This window comes from Typopeltis vanoorti, chromosome 17 (genome assembly GCF_054136105.1).
Source record: "Typopeltis vanoorti isolate ZY-2024b chromosome 17, IOZ_Tvanoo_1.0, whole genome shotgun sequence".
In the NCBI taxonomy this organism is placed as follows: Eukaryota; Metazoa; Arthropoda; class Arachnida; order Uropygi; family Thelyphonidae; genus Typopeltis; species Typopeltis vanoorti.
The window spans coordinates 89,453,568-89,470,956 of NC_143565.1; the positions used below are offsets into that span (position 1 = coordinate 89,453,568).

General features: G+C 36.6%; 1 protein-coding gene across 5 annotated transcripts in view; it reads left to right on the forward strand.

Moving 5' to 3' along the window:
- Window positions 1-17,389, forward strand: part of LOC150097613 (papilin-like) — a 1,184,257-nt gene that overhangs the window by 882,406 nt on the left and 284,462 nt on the right. For all 5 annotated transcript variants that reach the window (XM_090407770.1, XM_090407771.1, XM_090407772.1 and 2 more), the window contains one exon: window positions 1,662-1,838. In XM_090407770.1, the coding sequence (XP_090263896.1) occupies window positions 1,662-1,838 (177 nt within the window). The remainder of the gene's footprint in view (window positions 1-1,661; window positions 1,839-17,389) is intronic.

Below are 17,389 nucleotides of genomic sequence, written 5' to 3' on the forward strand. Positions count from 1 at the left end.
TGGCAGCTTGGAATGAAGTGTCAACAAAGTGTTTAAAAGGAGCATGGTGAAAACTTCTTCCAGCATTTATGCATGACTTCGAGGAGTTAGAGCAAGAGGAGAATGTTATTGAAGATGTTACCAAGCTTGCTCGAGAGGTGGGAGTGGACGATATTACAGCTGTAGATGTGACAGAAGTCTTAGAGAGCCACGATAAACTGCTTTCCAATGAAGACTTAAAAGAATTAGCTGAACAATTAAGTCAACATCCAAAGGAGGAGAAAGAAAACGAAGAAGGTCCTCTGAGAGATATAAAAACGGCCAATTTACGGTGTATCCGTGCAAGCATGGAGACATTGACTAATGAACTCTGCGAAATGGACCACGATTGGAAACGGAGTGCGAACATAAAAAGGAGTGTAATCGCATCTATTCGACCTTACACTGAACTCCTTAAAGAAAGAAAAAGAAAATCTAGGCAGTTAACACTGGATACTTTTTTTTTAAAAAAAAAGCAGGTGATCCGAAACCAGGAACTTTAACATAGAAATATATAATATCTTTTCGAAGTGTCATATTTTTTGTATATAATTTTGTTTTGTTTTCATTATTAATAATTTATTTTAACAAATATATATGTATGTATTATCAAAGTTTTAAATATAATAATGTTACAGTACTTCATGTGCATATTTTTTGACTGTGTGGAACATAACTTTGTACCTCCCATTAAAATTGGGTTCGTTTTACGCCGATTCGGTTTATGGCCGTTTTTTCAGGAACGGAAGTGAGGCATAAACTGAGGGCTTCCTGTATATGGATGTTTAGGGTGGGTGAGACTTCTTTAATAACCTGAGTTATAAACTCAGGTTATTAAAAAAGGTTATTACCAGGTTATTATATCTTGGTTTTATACTTCATTCAAGCATGGATAACACAAAGTTTGCATGAGAAGTAACTTTACTATTCGACTACTTGTATAAGGAGGCAGGTGACTGCACATCAAATTGTGCTAATATACTGTGCATTATGAACCTCTGTGTACATGTAATCTAGTGATGAAGTTACTTCACATACAGAGTTTGTTTTCTCATGCTTTGATAAAGGGTAAAATCAAGAATATTATTTCTTGTCAAGTACAGTTTACTTTCTGATGAAATAAAGAAACTTTATATAAGGATATTACTAGTTTGTTAAAACATGCATTAATTAAAAAAAAACAGATTCTGTTACTACTACAAATAGAAACAGTAGCTTCCTTTTTGAAATTTTTTATTATTTTCAGAGAGAAAAGAGAAACAGAAAATAAAATCAGAGAACACAATGTACAAATGCCATCCCTCTTCCCCCCTCCCCCCAAGAAAAGAAAATTTTCTTGCACCACACATGCACACATTCAGAAGCGATTGCCTTATTTCACTCTAAGAAATCCTATCTTCAAACATTATGATCATTGTATATTTTCATTTGCTATTTCCATCTACCACAGCTCTGATAAATCAATATATTAATATAAACTTATATATTTTTAACTTTACATAAGTTTTAGTCAGATGAACTTTTGTGTAATAATGCTTTTCATATCAGTTTATAGAGCTGCTTAATTTGAACACATTTCTTCACTATACCTTTTTTTTTGTTTATAATTACAGTATATTAAAATTGTAACTTTTTATATTTAGACATATGCTCTCAGCCTAGAGATTCAGGACCTTGTGGTGGTTACTATCCACAGTGGTATTATGACATCACTGATAGCATCTGCAAATCTTTTATTTATGGGGGATGCAGTGGTAACAATAATCGTTTTGAAAGTAGAAAAGAATGTGAAGCACTTTGCATTAAAAAAATTCCTAAAGGTAAAAATGTAACTAAAATTTTCACTTTATTCTTATTTTTGTAGATTTCATATATATAATTCTAATTTAATTCTGTCTTTGGTCCTAAATTATAAGCAGAAAGTACTTATAGTTAGAGACATAATATTTGCAGTGAAAGACACAAGTGTTACTGTCTCTGACTTTAGCAGCAGTAGTATGAACTGGAAACAGTAAATGTTGACCTGTGAATAATACCATTAGCATATTATAGGGTGAAGAAAGTGTGAAAGAGGTGTCTATGGATTTGACTTTGGACAATGTGGGAGAGAGAGAAATGTTTTGACAGATGGCTGTGATTGTGTAAGTGAATGTTGGATGAAAGCAGAATTGTGGAGGGAGAAATAGAACTGCTGAGAAAGGAAATGGATGGCATGAAGACTAAGTTGAAGAAGATGAATGAAGAGATTAAGAGAGGAAATTGGAGGAAGTCAAGAGAGGTGGAAGCAGAAAAAGTCAGGGATGCCAGTGAGAGAAGAATGACTGAATTTGTTTGGCATACCCTGTATGGAGATTTGATAATTCAAAGTGTGCAGAGTAGAGTGCAAAGTGAGTACTTGCCTGGAGGAATGATAGACAGTGTGGTAATGACAGTGAAGCAAGGTGAAAACATACAAAAGAGTGGTGGTTGATATGAATGACCTGAGAGACAGCATGCATCATGTAGCAGGAGATTTTAAATTGTTTGTAAATGTAAATCAATAATGTCTGAGAGGGAAGAGAATGAGTGTGTAGCCTCAATATGATAATGCAGAGTGGAACAGAAGAGCATTGATAATGAATGAGATGATAGTGAGAACGTGTAGAAAGAAGTTTTTTAAGGTCTGGAATACATGGATGTTTGGAGTACATTGGAGAGGTATATATTATATTGTGGATCAAGTGGAGTCTATATAGAGTAATAATAGTTTATGTGAAATGTTGACAATGCCTGGATTTTCTGTATACAAATGTCAGGGATATAAAGAGATCTGTTTGTGGTGTTGATTGACTCAAATTCTCCAAAGATTATTGATATCATTGAAACTTGGCTGAGGAGGCTGTTTGGATAAGGATAGAAAGTGTATAGTGTAAAATAAATTTCAGTAGGAGGAATGTAAATGGAGTGGTGGAGTGTTACTCATGGTAAGAGATGAATTGTGCTCTCTCAGGGTAAAGAATCAGAAGGGCAATGATGCAAATGGTTTTGAGAGTATATGTTGTGAGGAAGAAGTGAATAGGAAAGATATATAGTGGAATGTTGCTATAGCTCAGGAAATATAAATGGTATTGGCAAGGAAATGATTAGGCCAAATACTATTTTGGCAAGTCAAAGAGATCATTATTGTGATCAATAATGATTACTGCAACAATAGCAATATAAACTGGGCATATGAGGTAGCATAAAGTATGAAGGGAAATGAATTTAATTTTTGGATTTCTTGAGGGGGGAAAACTGTTTTAGGCAGCATAAGATGGAGGGAACATAAGGATAAGAGGTTTGGATTTGATCATAACATCAAAGGTCTGATTGTGACTGAGATGTCACACATACACACACACACACACAGTTGGTGAGAGTGACCATGTAGTCTTGACTTAAGAGTGAATAGGCAAGCTGAAGAACAAAGGTGGAAAGAATGAAAAGTGGAAATTATAATAATAATAATAATAATTATTATTATTATTTTCTTATAGACATGATTTTGCTGATGGTTGTTTTGCATTTATTGCATACTTCAGTGTAGGTAGAGTATGAAGATAGAATTCTTGTTTCAAGCCACCTGTGGTATGCTGAATGTATTTTCTTCAACTGCTTTGCTTATTATTGTATGGTACTTCCATGGAGTCTGAAGATTCATCACACGACACCCAAATTATCCACACAATATGTCATACCTTTCCTTCAACCCATTACAGATAAGTGCTAACAAATGACTCTGGCAACCCATTCCATTCATTCACAACTCTCCAAGTTTACACATTTTATTCAACTTCCATGGATGACCACTTGTTCTGCCCCCCTCTAGCCAAGTGCTGAAACATTTCTCTTGTAACAATCCTATAAAATTCCATTTGCTAAAGGATGTCATGTTTTAGTAATCTACTTACTTATTTATTACAATAAGGTGATAGTAGAACTCGATGTGGAAAATAGTTATACAGTAGTATACTTAGACTATTCAAATATAAGTGGATATTGAATCCAACATTATTTCAAAGCCGAATATAGAAACTACAAGAGTTTCATGCCAAATATAGATAGAAACTATAAAAGTTTTGGCAGATCTAAGGGTAAGCAAATCTTTCATGACAGGGGTAACTCATAGTAATGGTTGGTTAAGCTCTGATCATTATCCTTAGTATTTTCCCATAATGTAAAACACATCTCCTAGGAGATGTACGATGTTATACATTATGGGGGGGGGGTCACTACACAGACCGGTTTCGACCTTTGTTGAGGTCTCATCAGTGAGTAGGCAGACCCAGGGTGACCACTCAGCAAAAATATTTAATACCAACTTATGCAAGAAAAAGGTACTAAATTTTTATTTGCTTTCGTTTCACTCTATTTAAGGCATTTTATGATATTACACCATATTATCATAGATGAACTCAATGTAAAACTTCTAAATTAACACATGTATGGCAAAAATGAAAAGGAAAAAAGTCAAAACTCACCTCACTGTAGTCATCTGTGAGTCCAAGAACTAAGTTATCAATCATCATAATAGAAGTTCCAGTTGTAACTCTAGCACTTAATATGTGTATTAATTTAACATATAATTTTTAGTGTTTAAAATAATGTAATGTTAAATTTTCAGTTATTTAATATGCTATTTACATATATACATATACAGGGGTTCCATTCACAAGAAAAACACTGAAAGTATTTATTCGTTATTTTTAGCAGATTTTGCTAAATTAGTTAACTCTTCAGAAATAGTAAAATCTGTAGCTGATGAATGTTTCAATTTTTCTTTTGTCAAAAGGGGTCCATTCATCAAGGGAGTTTGTAGTTGATTTCTTATTTTATTCTTATTTATTGTCACTGCTGAAAGTATTATTTCAGTTACTGCTGATGAATGAGGGAAGTACAGTACAACTTTAACTCATCATCATCATCAAATTCTTGATATATACCCTCAAGGGGTGTACAGGATATGATAGTACTACATGAAAAATTTACATCATTACTAACTTCCTAAGAAAATCACCATTATCAGATCTTATATTTTTGTCTTCTAAGGCACTTTTTACCATATCATTCTATCCATATTATCCTGGTCTTTCTCTGTGTCTTCTTCCTGCCAAGCAGGCAAAGAACACTTGTTTTGCTAATCTTTCTTTTTTCATTCTGCTTAAGTGACCATACCACCTGAGATTAGCTCTGCTAAAGCATTCCTGAATGCTGACAATATCAAGTTCTTTCCTAATATCCTCATTTTTAATATGATATTGCCATTAATGCCATCTGTTCATGACCCTAATCTTTCTCAGGACTCATATCTGCGGTCTCTTGTCTTTGATCAAGTGTTTTACTTCTAACTCAGCTCTCAGATTCATAAGTTAAAACTGGTTTGAACACTGTCCTGTATACAGCTAATTTAGTGTTCTGACTAATTTCTCCCTTATTCCATATGAATTTATTCAGTTGACTTCCTACCATACCAGCTTTGTTGATTCTGTTGTCTATTTCCATATTTAATTTACCATCTTCTAAAAAATCGTGCTTAAGTAGCTGAAATGTTTTACTTGTTCTATAAGTTCTCCATTCACAATGCACTTGATATTTTCAATGTTTCTGCATATTTTCATTGTCTTTGTCTTTTTATTGCTGACCTTCATACCATATCTATTACAACAGTTATTTAATTTAGTCAGGGAATCTTGCAGACGTGTAGCAGATTTATTTCAAAGTATAACATCGTCTGCATAAAGCAAAGAGCTGAGATTAACACCTCCAATTTTGATATCAGGTTTAATACCACTTTCCTTCATAATGTGATCCATATAGATAATGAATAACATAGGGGATAACGTACATCCTTGTCTGTTATGTCACGTCACGTACTAGCCTTGTTATTATTAGTTATGTTATTTACTAATTGTACTTATTCTCAGCTATTCTGTTGCCGACAAATTTATATTCTTTTAAGTCAACTGCGCCAGCTGGCAACTGAAATTCTGACACACGATTTAAAACTACTGAAAAAACAACATAGGGATCAAGTGGTTTGCAGTCATGGTCCCCTCTCTTAGTTGCTAATGGATTCCCCTATTACTTGTCTGAAATTTAACAAGTGGTAACTCAATTCTCAGAACAATGACAGACTCATGAGGTTTGAATTAAAGAAATACATTTATTTAGACAAGTACATATATACACTTTAGTTAGAAATTCCAATTCTAAAGAGCCTGAACTCTCCCCCCACCTCTTAAATTAACATATCCAAAAGGTTTACTCTAAAATCTTATGCCAGCAATCTCATACTCTTCTTTGTGTAACTACGTTCAGGCTTGGTTAATTCTTACGGAGTTGCTCAGTTCCCATATATAGGAATAACATATATACATAGATTACATTCTACAATCCTATTATGGAGCATATCAGAGGTTCTCCGTCTTGCAAATTTCACATGGGACAATATTCTCTCTTTTGCTCAGGCTTTATCCTCCCCCAAAATTCAGTTAATATTCAAATTTAAATTTAACACAATGATAAAAATGTTTCTTCCAACATAAAAAGTTCGAAATCTTGGCTCCCAGCTCAGCTTAAGCTTAGGGTGTCACTTGCTCTTTAGACATAGACAGAAATGTCCAAAAGAATACAGTTCTTTAGATACAAAGTGGAAGTTGACTATATAGAGCTCCTTAACCCTCTGGTTCCTATACCCTCTTTGGTTATTATTCAATTTTAATACGAAAAGTTGCACCTCGCCGTTCTTGCTTTTCTGGTAGTTCTTGGAATTTCCTTAACTAGACTTCCAGGTTTCCTCACCGTATATTTCTTATGGCGTCTGCGACATACTTCTATTCTTTTCAAAAGCGGTTCACCTCTTCGCTGATTTATACGTTGGCATGACTAACCAATGGCTCTTTTCTGGAACTCTGGCCGCATTCCTTAGTTGTGGTTACGGTCGATGTGGCACATACAGCAACGGGAGAATGTTGCTGGGTACGGTGGCAAGCTTCGCAGCTATACAGCACTTGGATCAGGAACCAGGAACAGAAAATTAAGAGGCCGATTGAATTGCGTACCGAAACCTATATAGTTAATGTGAGCGCCCTCTCTTGGTGACTACGTTACCACATAGCGGCAGCCGATTGGTCACTGCAACTCCGAACTGTTTTTGACATGGCTCAATACATATATCATCTTATATACATCTTTCAGCATTTATACATAATTTTCCATTGTTAAATAATCCACAAACATTATCTATTTAAATTATTGGTTATTCAAAATTCACTTAATATCTACTAGAAAATGGTTAGACACAGTTCTGAGTTACCAAAATGCACATTTTCTTCTGGAGGCATAAGCATGTCCATATCCATGGTTTTTAACATTACGTTATGTTGGGTCGGAAATAGGATAACTCATTAAAAGTGACTCGGCACTTTTTCCGACACAACATGTCTAACACTAGATTTAACATTAAACCACCCTCCTGTACTTCCTTGAATTCTAACTACTGACTTACAACTCAAATTAGTATTGCTTGATATAATGCTCCATTAACACCATATAACTGCAGCGTTTTGAATAGCTTGGCACCTTGTCATATGCCTTTTCCAGATCGACAAAACTTAAATACAGATCTTTGTTATATTCCCATGATTTTTCAACTGTCTGTTGTAAAGTGATCCTGGCAGCCTCTATTTCACTTGAATCCAGCTTGTTTTTCACCAAGCTTTTCTTCCACAATCCTTCTCAACCTTTTCTCAAGTATACTTGCATATATCTTACCAGGAACACTCAGTAGAGAAATACCTCTATAATTCTCACATTCAGTTTTATTTCCCTTTTTATATATGGGTACTATGAGAGCTCTACTCCAATGATCAGGAATTCGTCCCTCTGTCCAGGCCTTCTGAACTATGCAGTGCAGCCACTGTAAAACTTTTATACATCCATACTTGAGCATTTCTGGTCGAATATCATCTACTCCTGTGGCCTTTCCACATTTCAAGCTTTGATGGCTTTTTCTACTTCAAGTATGGATTCAAGTATTCCTACTGCATGTCAGTGTTTTTTACCACTGTGCTGTCATCACTGCTTGTTTCATTTAGCCATTTGTTACTTTTACTCCATACTTCAAGGATATCTTTTTCTCCTGTTTTCATGTCACCTTTATCATCTCTAATTCCTTTTACAGCACTCTTTCCTTCATTTTGGAACTTCTTCAACAACCTTCAGAATATCTTGCCACCTTCTTGATATTTATTTTCTATGTTCTTGCCAAAGTCTTCCCATGACTTTTGTTTAACCAGTTTTACACAGTTTTTAGCTTTCTTACATTTGTTTCTGTATTCGCTAAGAGCACAATCTGACTTATTTGCCAGGAACTTTTGATATGCTTTCTTCTTTTCCTTCACTGCCTCTTTAACTTCCTGTGTCCACCATGGAGTTCTGATATTTGTATCCTTGCAGACAATCTCACCACATGCCTCTGGCTGAATTAATCAGTGTTTTCTTCAGGGCTTTCCACTGAATCTCCAAAGTTTGTTTCCTGTTCTGAAACTCTTTCATTTTTTCTTGAATAATATTTGTGCATTTTATTCTACAGTTCACATCTGAGAGCTACTCAACTTTTATTTGCTTTAAAGCTTTCTTACATGTTCTTTTCAATATGAAATTCAATTTTATCCTGCTCAAGACTAAATGGTGATCACTTCCAATTTCAAATCCTCTGTACACTCTGGTGTCCTACACCAGAGAGAAAATATCACTATCAACAATAACATAGTCAATAAGAAATGTGAATTTGAGCACATTTTTATGTTGGAACATTGTGTTAGTAATAACCAGTCCATGTCCTGAGCAGAAATCCAACAGATATTTGCCATTATCAAAATTACCACCAAAATTTCAAATGATGGTTCAACAGCTTTAACTAATGTAGTTAAATTTGGAAACATTTGTTCTCTTACAGCATTTTTCATTTTAAAAGCTTTATTCCAAAAAAAAATCCATGAATTCTTGAACTTTTTTCAAATGTTTCTATAGTCTTCAATAGTTGCCATTCGCTATCAAGCTCTTCATACCACCCTTAGATATACATTTTCTATGTCTAAAACCTGCCCATTGTCGGCTGGATTTATCTTTTCAACAGGGTCCAAATATTATTATTATTATTATTATTATTATTATTACTATTATTATTACAGGTGACTCCAGGGAGTCCTTAGACTCATCGAGGGAGGCCCTAAACATCATATCCATACAGCTATACGACATTCTCACAGTATCTATCATACCTTGCCTTGAACTCACTGACCGTCATAGCATTCACAACAGATTCTGGCAGCTTATTCCACTCATTTACCACTCTAAAAGTAAAGAACCCAACTCTAACACACTTGGTAACCACACTCTTACCCAGCTTCCATGGATGTCCCTTAGTCCTCCCACCACCAGTCCTGTTCTCAAAAATATCCTCTGAATTAATCTTATAAAAACCCTTCAGCAATTTGAATGTCTTAATCATATTTCCCCTTTTCTGCCTATCAACCAATTTCTGCAATCCGCAAATCTTCAACCTGTTCTCATAAGATGTAGAAAGTATTTTACCTTAGGTATAATAAATGTTAAAGATACCAAGCTATTTTAAACCTGGTTTTACTCCATTTCTCAAATATGCAAACAGACAAATAAGGAGAATGGATGTCAATTTAATGTGGCAAAATGTAGGGATATATATTTTGGGATGAAAAGATTAGCAGCAGTTTACTACATTGGTGGAACTGTACTTCAAGTAATTGATGAGGCACGAGATTTAGGAGTGTTGGTGGATAAGAAGTTGAAGTTCAGGGGGCACATTGCAAAAGTGGCCAAATCAGCTCATCAAATCACTTGGTTACTGAAGAATACGTTGACAAGCAGAGACAAGCATGTTATTGTTCCTCTGTATCGAGCCTTGATAAGATCCCATCTTGACTACTGTGCCCAGATTTGGTTACCTAGGTTTCTTCTTGATGGGGAGGAGGTTGAGAGGATCCAGAGGCGAGTGACCAAGATGATAGCAGGTCTGTGGAATGAACCTTTATGAGAACAGGTTGAGAATTTGTGGGTTGCAAAAATTGGTTGATAGGCGGAGGAGGGGAGATATGATTGAGACATTCAAATTACTGAAGGGTTTCTATAAAATTAATTCAGAAGATATTTTTGAGAACAGGGCTGGTTGTGGGAGGACTAGGGGACATCCATGGAAGCTGGGCAAAAGTGTGGTTAGAAAGGATGTTAGAGCTGGGTTCTTTACTTTTAGAGTGGTGAATGAGTGGAATGGGCTGCCAGAGTCTGTGGTGGATGCTGTGACAGTGAATGAGTTTAAGGCGAGGCATGATAGATACTGTATGAATGTCGAATAGTTGTGGCAAACATGATTTGGGGCCCTCCCTCGATGAGTCTAAGGACTTCCTGGAGTTGCCCATAATAATAATAATAATAATAATAATAATAATAATAGTCCTTTTAACTCCTCTTCTGAGATACTGATTGGTCTTTAATTTGCTGCTGCAGTCTTAGAACCTTCCTTAATGCCATGAATTATTTTTGTCTTACATAATAATTCTTTTTGAACTCTACCAGAGCTGAAACTTAACTTAAACTGCCTAGTCAGAGGCATTGCCAGTTCCCTTGCATATTCAACAAAACACATGATGATATCCTATGGAATCCCACACTGCATTAAATGGATATTCTGTAATATCCCTGAGCACATCAAATTCATCCACCTCTGTTCCCACATAAGTTTCTGTCACATATCACAATATTAACCTCACCTGGATGATATACCCTTGCAAATTAATCACTCACTAACTCAACTATTTCACCTGCTTCTGTCACCTCATGATCATCATCATCACTCATTAAGGTTATTCATCCATAGTCATTCTTCTTATTTGTCACATAGCAAAAGAACTCTTTGGCATTTCCTTTAGCCTACTTGGCTAGTTTCTTCTCATAATCTGATTTTGCTTTCCTTATCATGCTGGTCACCTTTCTTGCCTGACTCTTGTGCTGTTCATGAGTTTTCTGGTCAGCTTTCTCATTATATACTCTCCACATCATTTTCTTTTTCTGCATCTCATGATTAATGACATTACTTATACATCTAACTCACCTGATTAACCCTCCTTACCTTAGGTATACAATTTAATATTGCTTCGTCTAGATGCCTCTTATCTATCTCCCATGCCGTGGCACAGCATTGAGCTTCTTCCTAAGCTTCTCATAATCACTTGTCCTGTAGTTCTATATATACCCCTTTTTAACTGAATATTCCTCATGTTTTACAATCTCCCAAGTCAAGACTGCATGGGCACTTTTGCCAATTCAAGATAATGTGCCCACTTTGATTATGGATAGTTCTTTTAATACTGTGACCAGATCCAATACTCTCACAACCCTAGTCCCCTCTATCACATGCTGCTTCAAGTAATTATCTCTTAGTAAGTGTATAAATTCCATTTCCTTCCTGCAATGTGATCTCTCTTTCTTCCAGTCTATATCTGATGTCTCCCATAATTATCACTTGACCTGCATTCATTGTACTAATTTGCTGATCCATGTCTTCCAGATCATCCCAGGAATCCCATGCCTTTAGCAGCAATCAACTGTATATTTTGTCTTACAGGCCTTGATCTCATGACAGCTTCAAATAAATTGCTATCCTGCTGCCTATCTCCTATTCTTTTTGGATGCAATTCATCTACTATCATCAGGAGTACCATTCTCCCTATCCTATCTTCTCTGTCTCCTCTGAAAATTCTAAACCTAAACTACACCATCTGTTATTAGACAAGTCTCGCTAATGCCTATAACTTTTGGCAAAGTTGCACTAACCAATGCTAAAAACTCATCCCTCTTCTTCTTCCTGATACTTCTAGCATTAGTATATAAAAATCGCAGCATCCGTTTAAGTCCCCAACCATCTTTAATTCCTGCATTGACCACTTTATTCATATTGTTGCTTGAGAAACTAGATTCTGCACTTGGTCATTCTCACACTCATCTCATGGATCTTCAAACACACACACACACTCACCTTCATTCACCATAATTGCTTGTTTTCCTGAATTTGTGCTTGAGCATGCTCAGTGAACAAAATTCTTTCTAGACTCCTAACAACAAAATCATTTAGATGCAGTCCATCAGTATTATACAAATCCTTCTTTCCATCAAACTCAGGCCACACATCCACAAATTTTACATCATTCCATCTACACAAACTCTATGTTGATTCCTTTGCTATCAACACCCTTATCCTCCTCAATCATCTCTTTATACCATAGCAGGAAACTTAAAATCTTTACTGTATCACTCTTCTTTTTTGCTTTGTTCATCGAGTCCTCCCTCATAGAACACTTTGCACCTCTTAGATCCTTAGTACTAATAAAAACAATTAGTTATTATTATAATTATTATTATTATTTAGGCCTCCAAGGAGTGTCAAAAGACTCATCGCGGGAGGTCCTTCCTAGGAAGCACAAAGTCTATCAAGACTCATCAAAAGGAGGTCCCACCCAAAGAAACACAAAGTCTATCATACTACTCTTTAAACTCATTGACTGTTCTCGCTCCCACCACTCCATCAGGCAATGCATTCCATGGTTCAACCACCCTCCATGCAAAGAGACCACTCCTCACCTTCTTGCTCACAGTTTCCTTTCGTAACTTCCAGGGATGGCCTCTTGTCATTACTCCTTCCCGCTGTTCAACCAAGCGAAAGAACTCCCCAGTGTCAACCCTGTAACCACCTCTCAACAGTTTAAAAGTCTCAATCATATCACCTCTCCTTCTTCTATCCACCAAACTCTGCAGTCCACATTCCCTCAGCCGATCCTCATAACCAAAATTGTACAGTCCTGAAACCATCTTTGTCATCCGTCTTTGTACCCTTTCCACAGTTAATTTATCCCCTTCAAATCCTGGGGACCAAATCTGAGAACAACAGTCTAAGTGTGGTCTGATCAGAGACTTATACAATGGAATGATAACTCTTTTATCTCAGCAGGTCAGTGTCCTTCTCATTATTGCAGCAATCCTCTGTGTTATCTTCACCACCTTTGCCATATGTCCCCTGAATTTCAGGTTTCTATCAATCAATCATCAACCCCAGTTCTCTTGTCTCCCCTACTTCCTCCAGTATAGCTCCTCCAATAGAGTATGCAGCATCCCATTGATGTGTCCCAAACCTCAAGACCTTACATTTTGCTGCATTAAACCGGTGCCCCCATTAATTTACCCATCTGTCTAGCTTATTCAAATCCTCCTGTAGGACTACCACATCTGCACTATTTCTTATAACCCTTCCCAGCTTCACATCATCTGCAAACAACTGAATATCCTCCCTGCAATTCACTGACAATATCATTGATATAAAGGTTAAACAATATAGGTCCCAGTACTGAGTCCTGTGGGACCCCACTTGTAACCCTCTGCCTCCTTGAAACTGCTCCATCATACACAACTCTCTGATACCTATTGGACAGCCAATCCTGACAAATTGAATCCAGTTGATCAACCTGACACCCAAACCCATGTGCTGCAACTTAAATATCAGCTTATCATGTGGCACCCTGTCTAATGCCTTCGCTAAATCTAAGAAAATGGCAGTATATGCCTTTCCCTCATCTACTGCTCTTGTAACTTTATTATAAAATGCTAGCATATTGCTAAAACAAGAGCGCCCTTTAACAAATCCATGTTGACTCTCAGAGATAACATTACCCTCATCTGCCCAATGCTGTATACGGTCCCTAACTAATTTCTCCAAGATTTTAACAACTACTGATGACACACAAACTGGCCTATAATTAGACACTTCCGGTCTGCTACTGCCCTTATGCAATGGCACTATCTTACCTGCCTTCCATTCCATGGGCACCTTTCCCATAGCCAGACTTTCATTGAAAAGCCAGGACAAAAGAGCTGTCAGTTTTTTAGCACAGTCTCTCAAAACTCGTGGTGAAATACCATCCAGTCCCACAGCATAACTGACATCCAGAGTACTCAGTATTTGGAATACACTCTCATCCTGAACCTCTAAACCTTGAGCCTACCCTATCCCTGTAGTATTAAAATTTACTCCTCCAGGATGAAATACACCAATAAAGTGTTCATTGAACAATTTTACTATGTCCTCTGCGTCAGTCACTCTATTCCTATTTTTATCCCACAATGCTATTCTTCCACAATAATTTCTCTTCTTCCTACTGGCAACATAGCTAAAAAGTTCCCTAGGATTTTTTTTGGATCTTAGGGCCAATCTCTTCTCATATTCCAGTTTCATCTTCCCTACTACCAGTCACTCTCCCGACCCGTGTCTTATATTCTTCATGCATCTGCTCTTCACCTGTCTCCTTATATCTCTTCCATAGATTCTTTTTCGCATGCAGTTCCTGTTTAATATTGTTTGTCATCCACTTTACACCAAATTGTGTCCTCTTCTTCACTTGTGGAATACAGCTTACTATTGCTGCTAACAGCAATAGTAAGCTGTAATAGCAATAGTAAGCAAAAGTTCTTTTGCCTTATCTTCTTGCATCTGGATGGCATGCTTGTTATAATTAATTTTTGTACCAGGGAAATGTGATTTTTTTATACTTTCATTAAGTACTCCTCTGATCAATGAATCTCCATACAATTTTTCCTCACCTTGTTTTTCTCTTTTATTCACTTGATCTCAATTTTTTATCAGATAATCTGCTTATTATCCCTGCTAATCTCTTGCCACTTTTGCAACTTTTTGATTTTGAAGTATCTTTTGAAGGATAATATGCATGTGCACTATTTCCTGATTACTAAATCTTTTAATTTTTGTGAAAAATACATCACACACGCACACTGCACTGTACAAAATCATGTAAATTCACATCTCTATAAAGTCCAAAGACTCATCGTAGAAATGCCCATTGTCACACACACAGATGCACACACATTTCAGCATATCATGCCATACATGTATTCATTGTCTCCATACCCACTGCTCTCTGAGCCAGTATATTCCAATCCATGCAAAACACCTACTCTTAATACCCCTTCTCATACTTCCCATGATGGCCTCTTGTCCTCACCCTATAACACCCTTGTATTCCAAGAAAAAACTTATCCATTTTGATCTGGTAATAATCCCTTAACAGCTTATATGCCTCAATTATATGTCATGTCTCCTTTTATTCCTTCAATACACATATTGAAGGAATGCAAATTGCATTCCTTCAACATGTCTTCATGCTCAACATTGCAGAGACCACTAATCACCATACTCACTGCATTCTCAGGCAGTACGTTCCAGTCATCCACCATGTTCCATTCTAAGAAAAAATCAATCATCACTGGACCCATTCCAATATCTCTTCATACTTTTGAAAACTAGGTTAATAAATCTCTGCACAATAATCCATATGCAGCCTGATCAAAGCCTTACCAATGGAATCATAACATTCTTACTTCCACATGCCATTGTACTCTGTATCATTGTCATAATTCACTGTGCTAGCCTAACAATTTTAGCAATATGTACTAGAATTTCAGGTCCATGTTCACTATCACTCCCAGATCACTCATCTTTTCTACCACTTATATGATCTACCTACCAATTTCATGCTTATGACAGGATTCTACTTATCTTCATTTTTAATATGATTCTTGCATTGATGCCATCTTTCACTCCTCTAATTTTTCTCAAAACACTCATATATATCTGTGGTTTCTAGTCTATAATTAACTGTTTTATTTTTAACCTACAAAGGGTGGGGGGGTGATTATGAAGAGCTAAGGAGACAGCTTGCGGGTGTAGCGTGGAATGAGGAGTTAGCTGGAAAAGAGATCAATGCAGCTTGGGGGATTTTCAAAAACTATCTAATAGATGCAATGTCTAAATGTATTCCACGGGTGAGAAGGTTAAATAAGGTAGGAGTGAGATGGATGAATAAAGAGATTAAGCATGCGATACAGAGAACAAGGGCATTGTGGAGGCAGCATAAAAGAAGTGGAAATAACCAATTTCATGAGGTCTACAAAGACCAGGCAACGAGGGTGACTTGTTGGGTGAGAGTAGCTAAAGAGAAATATGAACAGCAGTTAACTAATGAAGCCAAAAAGAATCCTAGGGAGTTCTTTCGATATGTAGCCAGCAAAAGAAAGAATGATTTTGGAAGGATGACATTGATTGGAGAAAATGGTATAAAGACAGCTGTTGCAGAATGTGTGGTGGAGATACTTAATGAGCAGTTCATAAAGATCTTTCAATCTTGTGAATGTGACTTCATGGAGAGATTGAGAGCAGTTGATGATGGGGAGGAGAGACTGACTGTAAGTGAACAAGAGGTGTTTGGGGAGTTGAGTAAACTAGATATAAATAAGGCTGTGGGACTTGATAATATATCACTGCGTATTCTGAAGGAATGTGCCAGAGAGTTGATACCTGCCTTGACATATTTTTTTAATACGAGTCTTGCACTTGGTCAAGTTCCTAAAGAGTGGAAGGAGGGCAACATTGTGCCACTTCATAAAGGAGGTGATTGAACTCAAGCATCAAACTATAGGCCTATCTGTGTGTCAGGTGTTGTGGTTAAGTTGTTGGAGAAGATTATGAGAACTAGGATCCAGAGTTGGGTTGACAATAATGGTGTAATCTTTGATTGACAGCATGGATTTGCTAAAGGGAGGTCATGTTTTAGTAATCTACTTACTTATTACAATAAAGTGACTACTTCCTTGGACAGAGGAGAAGGATACACAGTAATATACTTGAATTTTTCAAAAGATTTTCATAGAGTATCTCATGATAAGTTGACAGTCAAACTAGAGCAGATGGGGTTAGATATTAGATTAGTGCATTGGATTGGAGACTTTCTATTTGATAGGTATCAACAAGTTGTGTATGGGGGTGCGATATCCAGGAAAGGGAAAGTCACTAGTGGAGTGCCTCAGGAGGTCTGTTTTAGGGCCATTACTGTTTAACTTGTATGTTAATGATATAGGTGAAGATTTGGATGGAGATATTCAGTTGTTTGCAGATGATGCAAAGTTGGGACGAACCATGAAGAGTAGTGAGGATGTTGTGACCTTGCAGGAAGACTTGAATAAAGCGAGTGTTTGGGCACGAAAATGGGGATGTGAGTTCAATGTTGCAAAATGTAAGGTTTTAAAATTTGGAAAGCAAAAATGGGATGCAGAATTTATGCTTGGTGAGAATATATTGTTGGAGGTAGAGGAAATAAGAGATCTGGGGGTAATAGTGGATAAGGATCTAAAATCTAGGGGACATCGCCAAAATTGTGAAGACAACACAAAGGCTTCTGGGAATGATGCAGAGGAC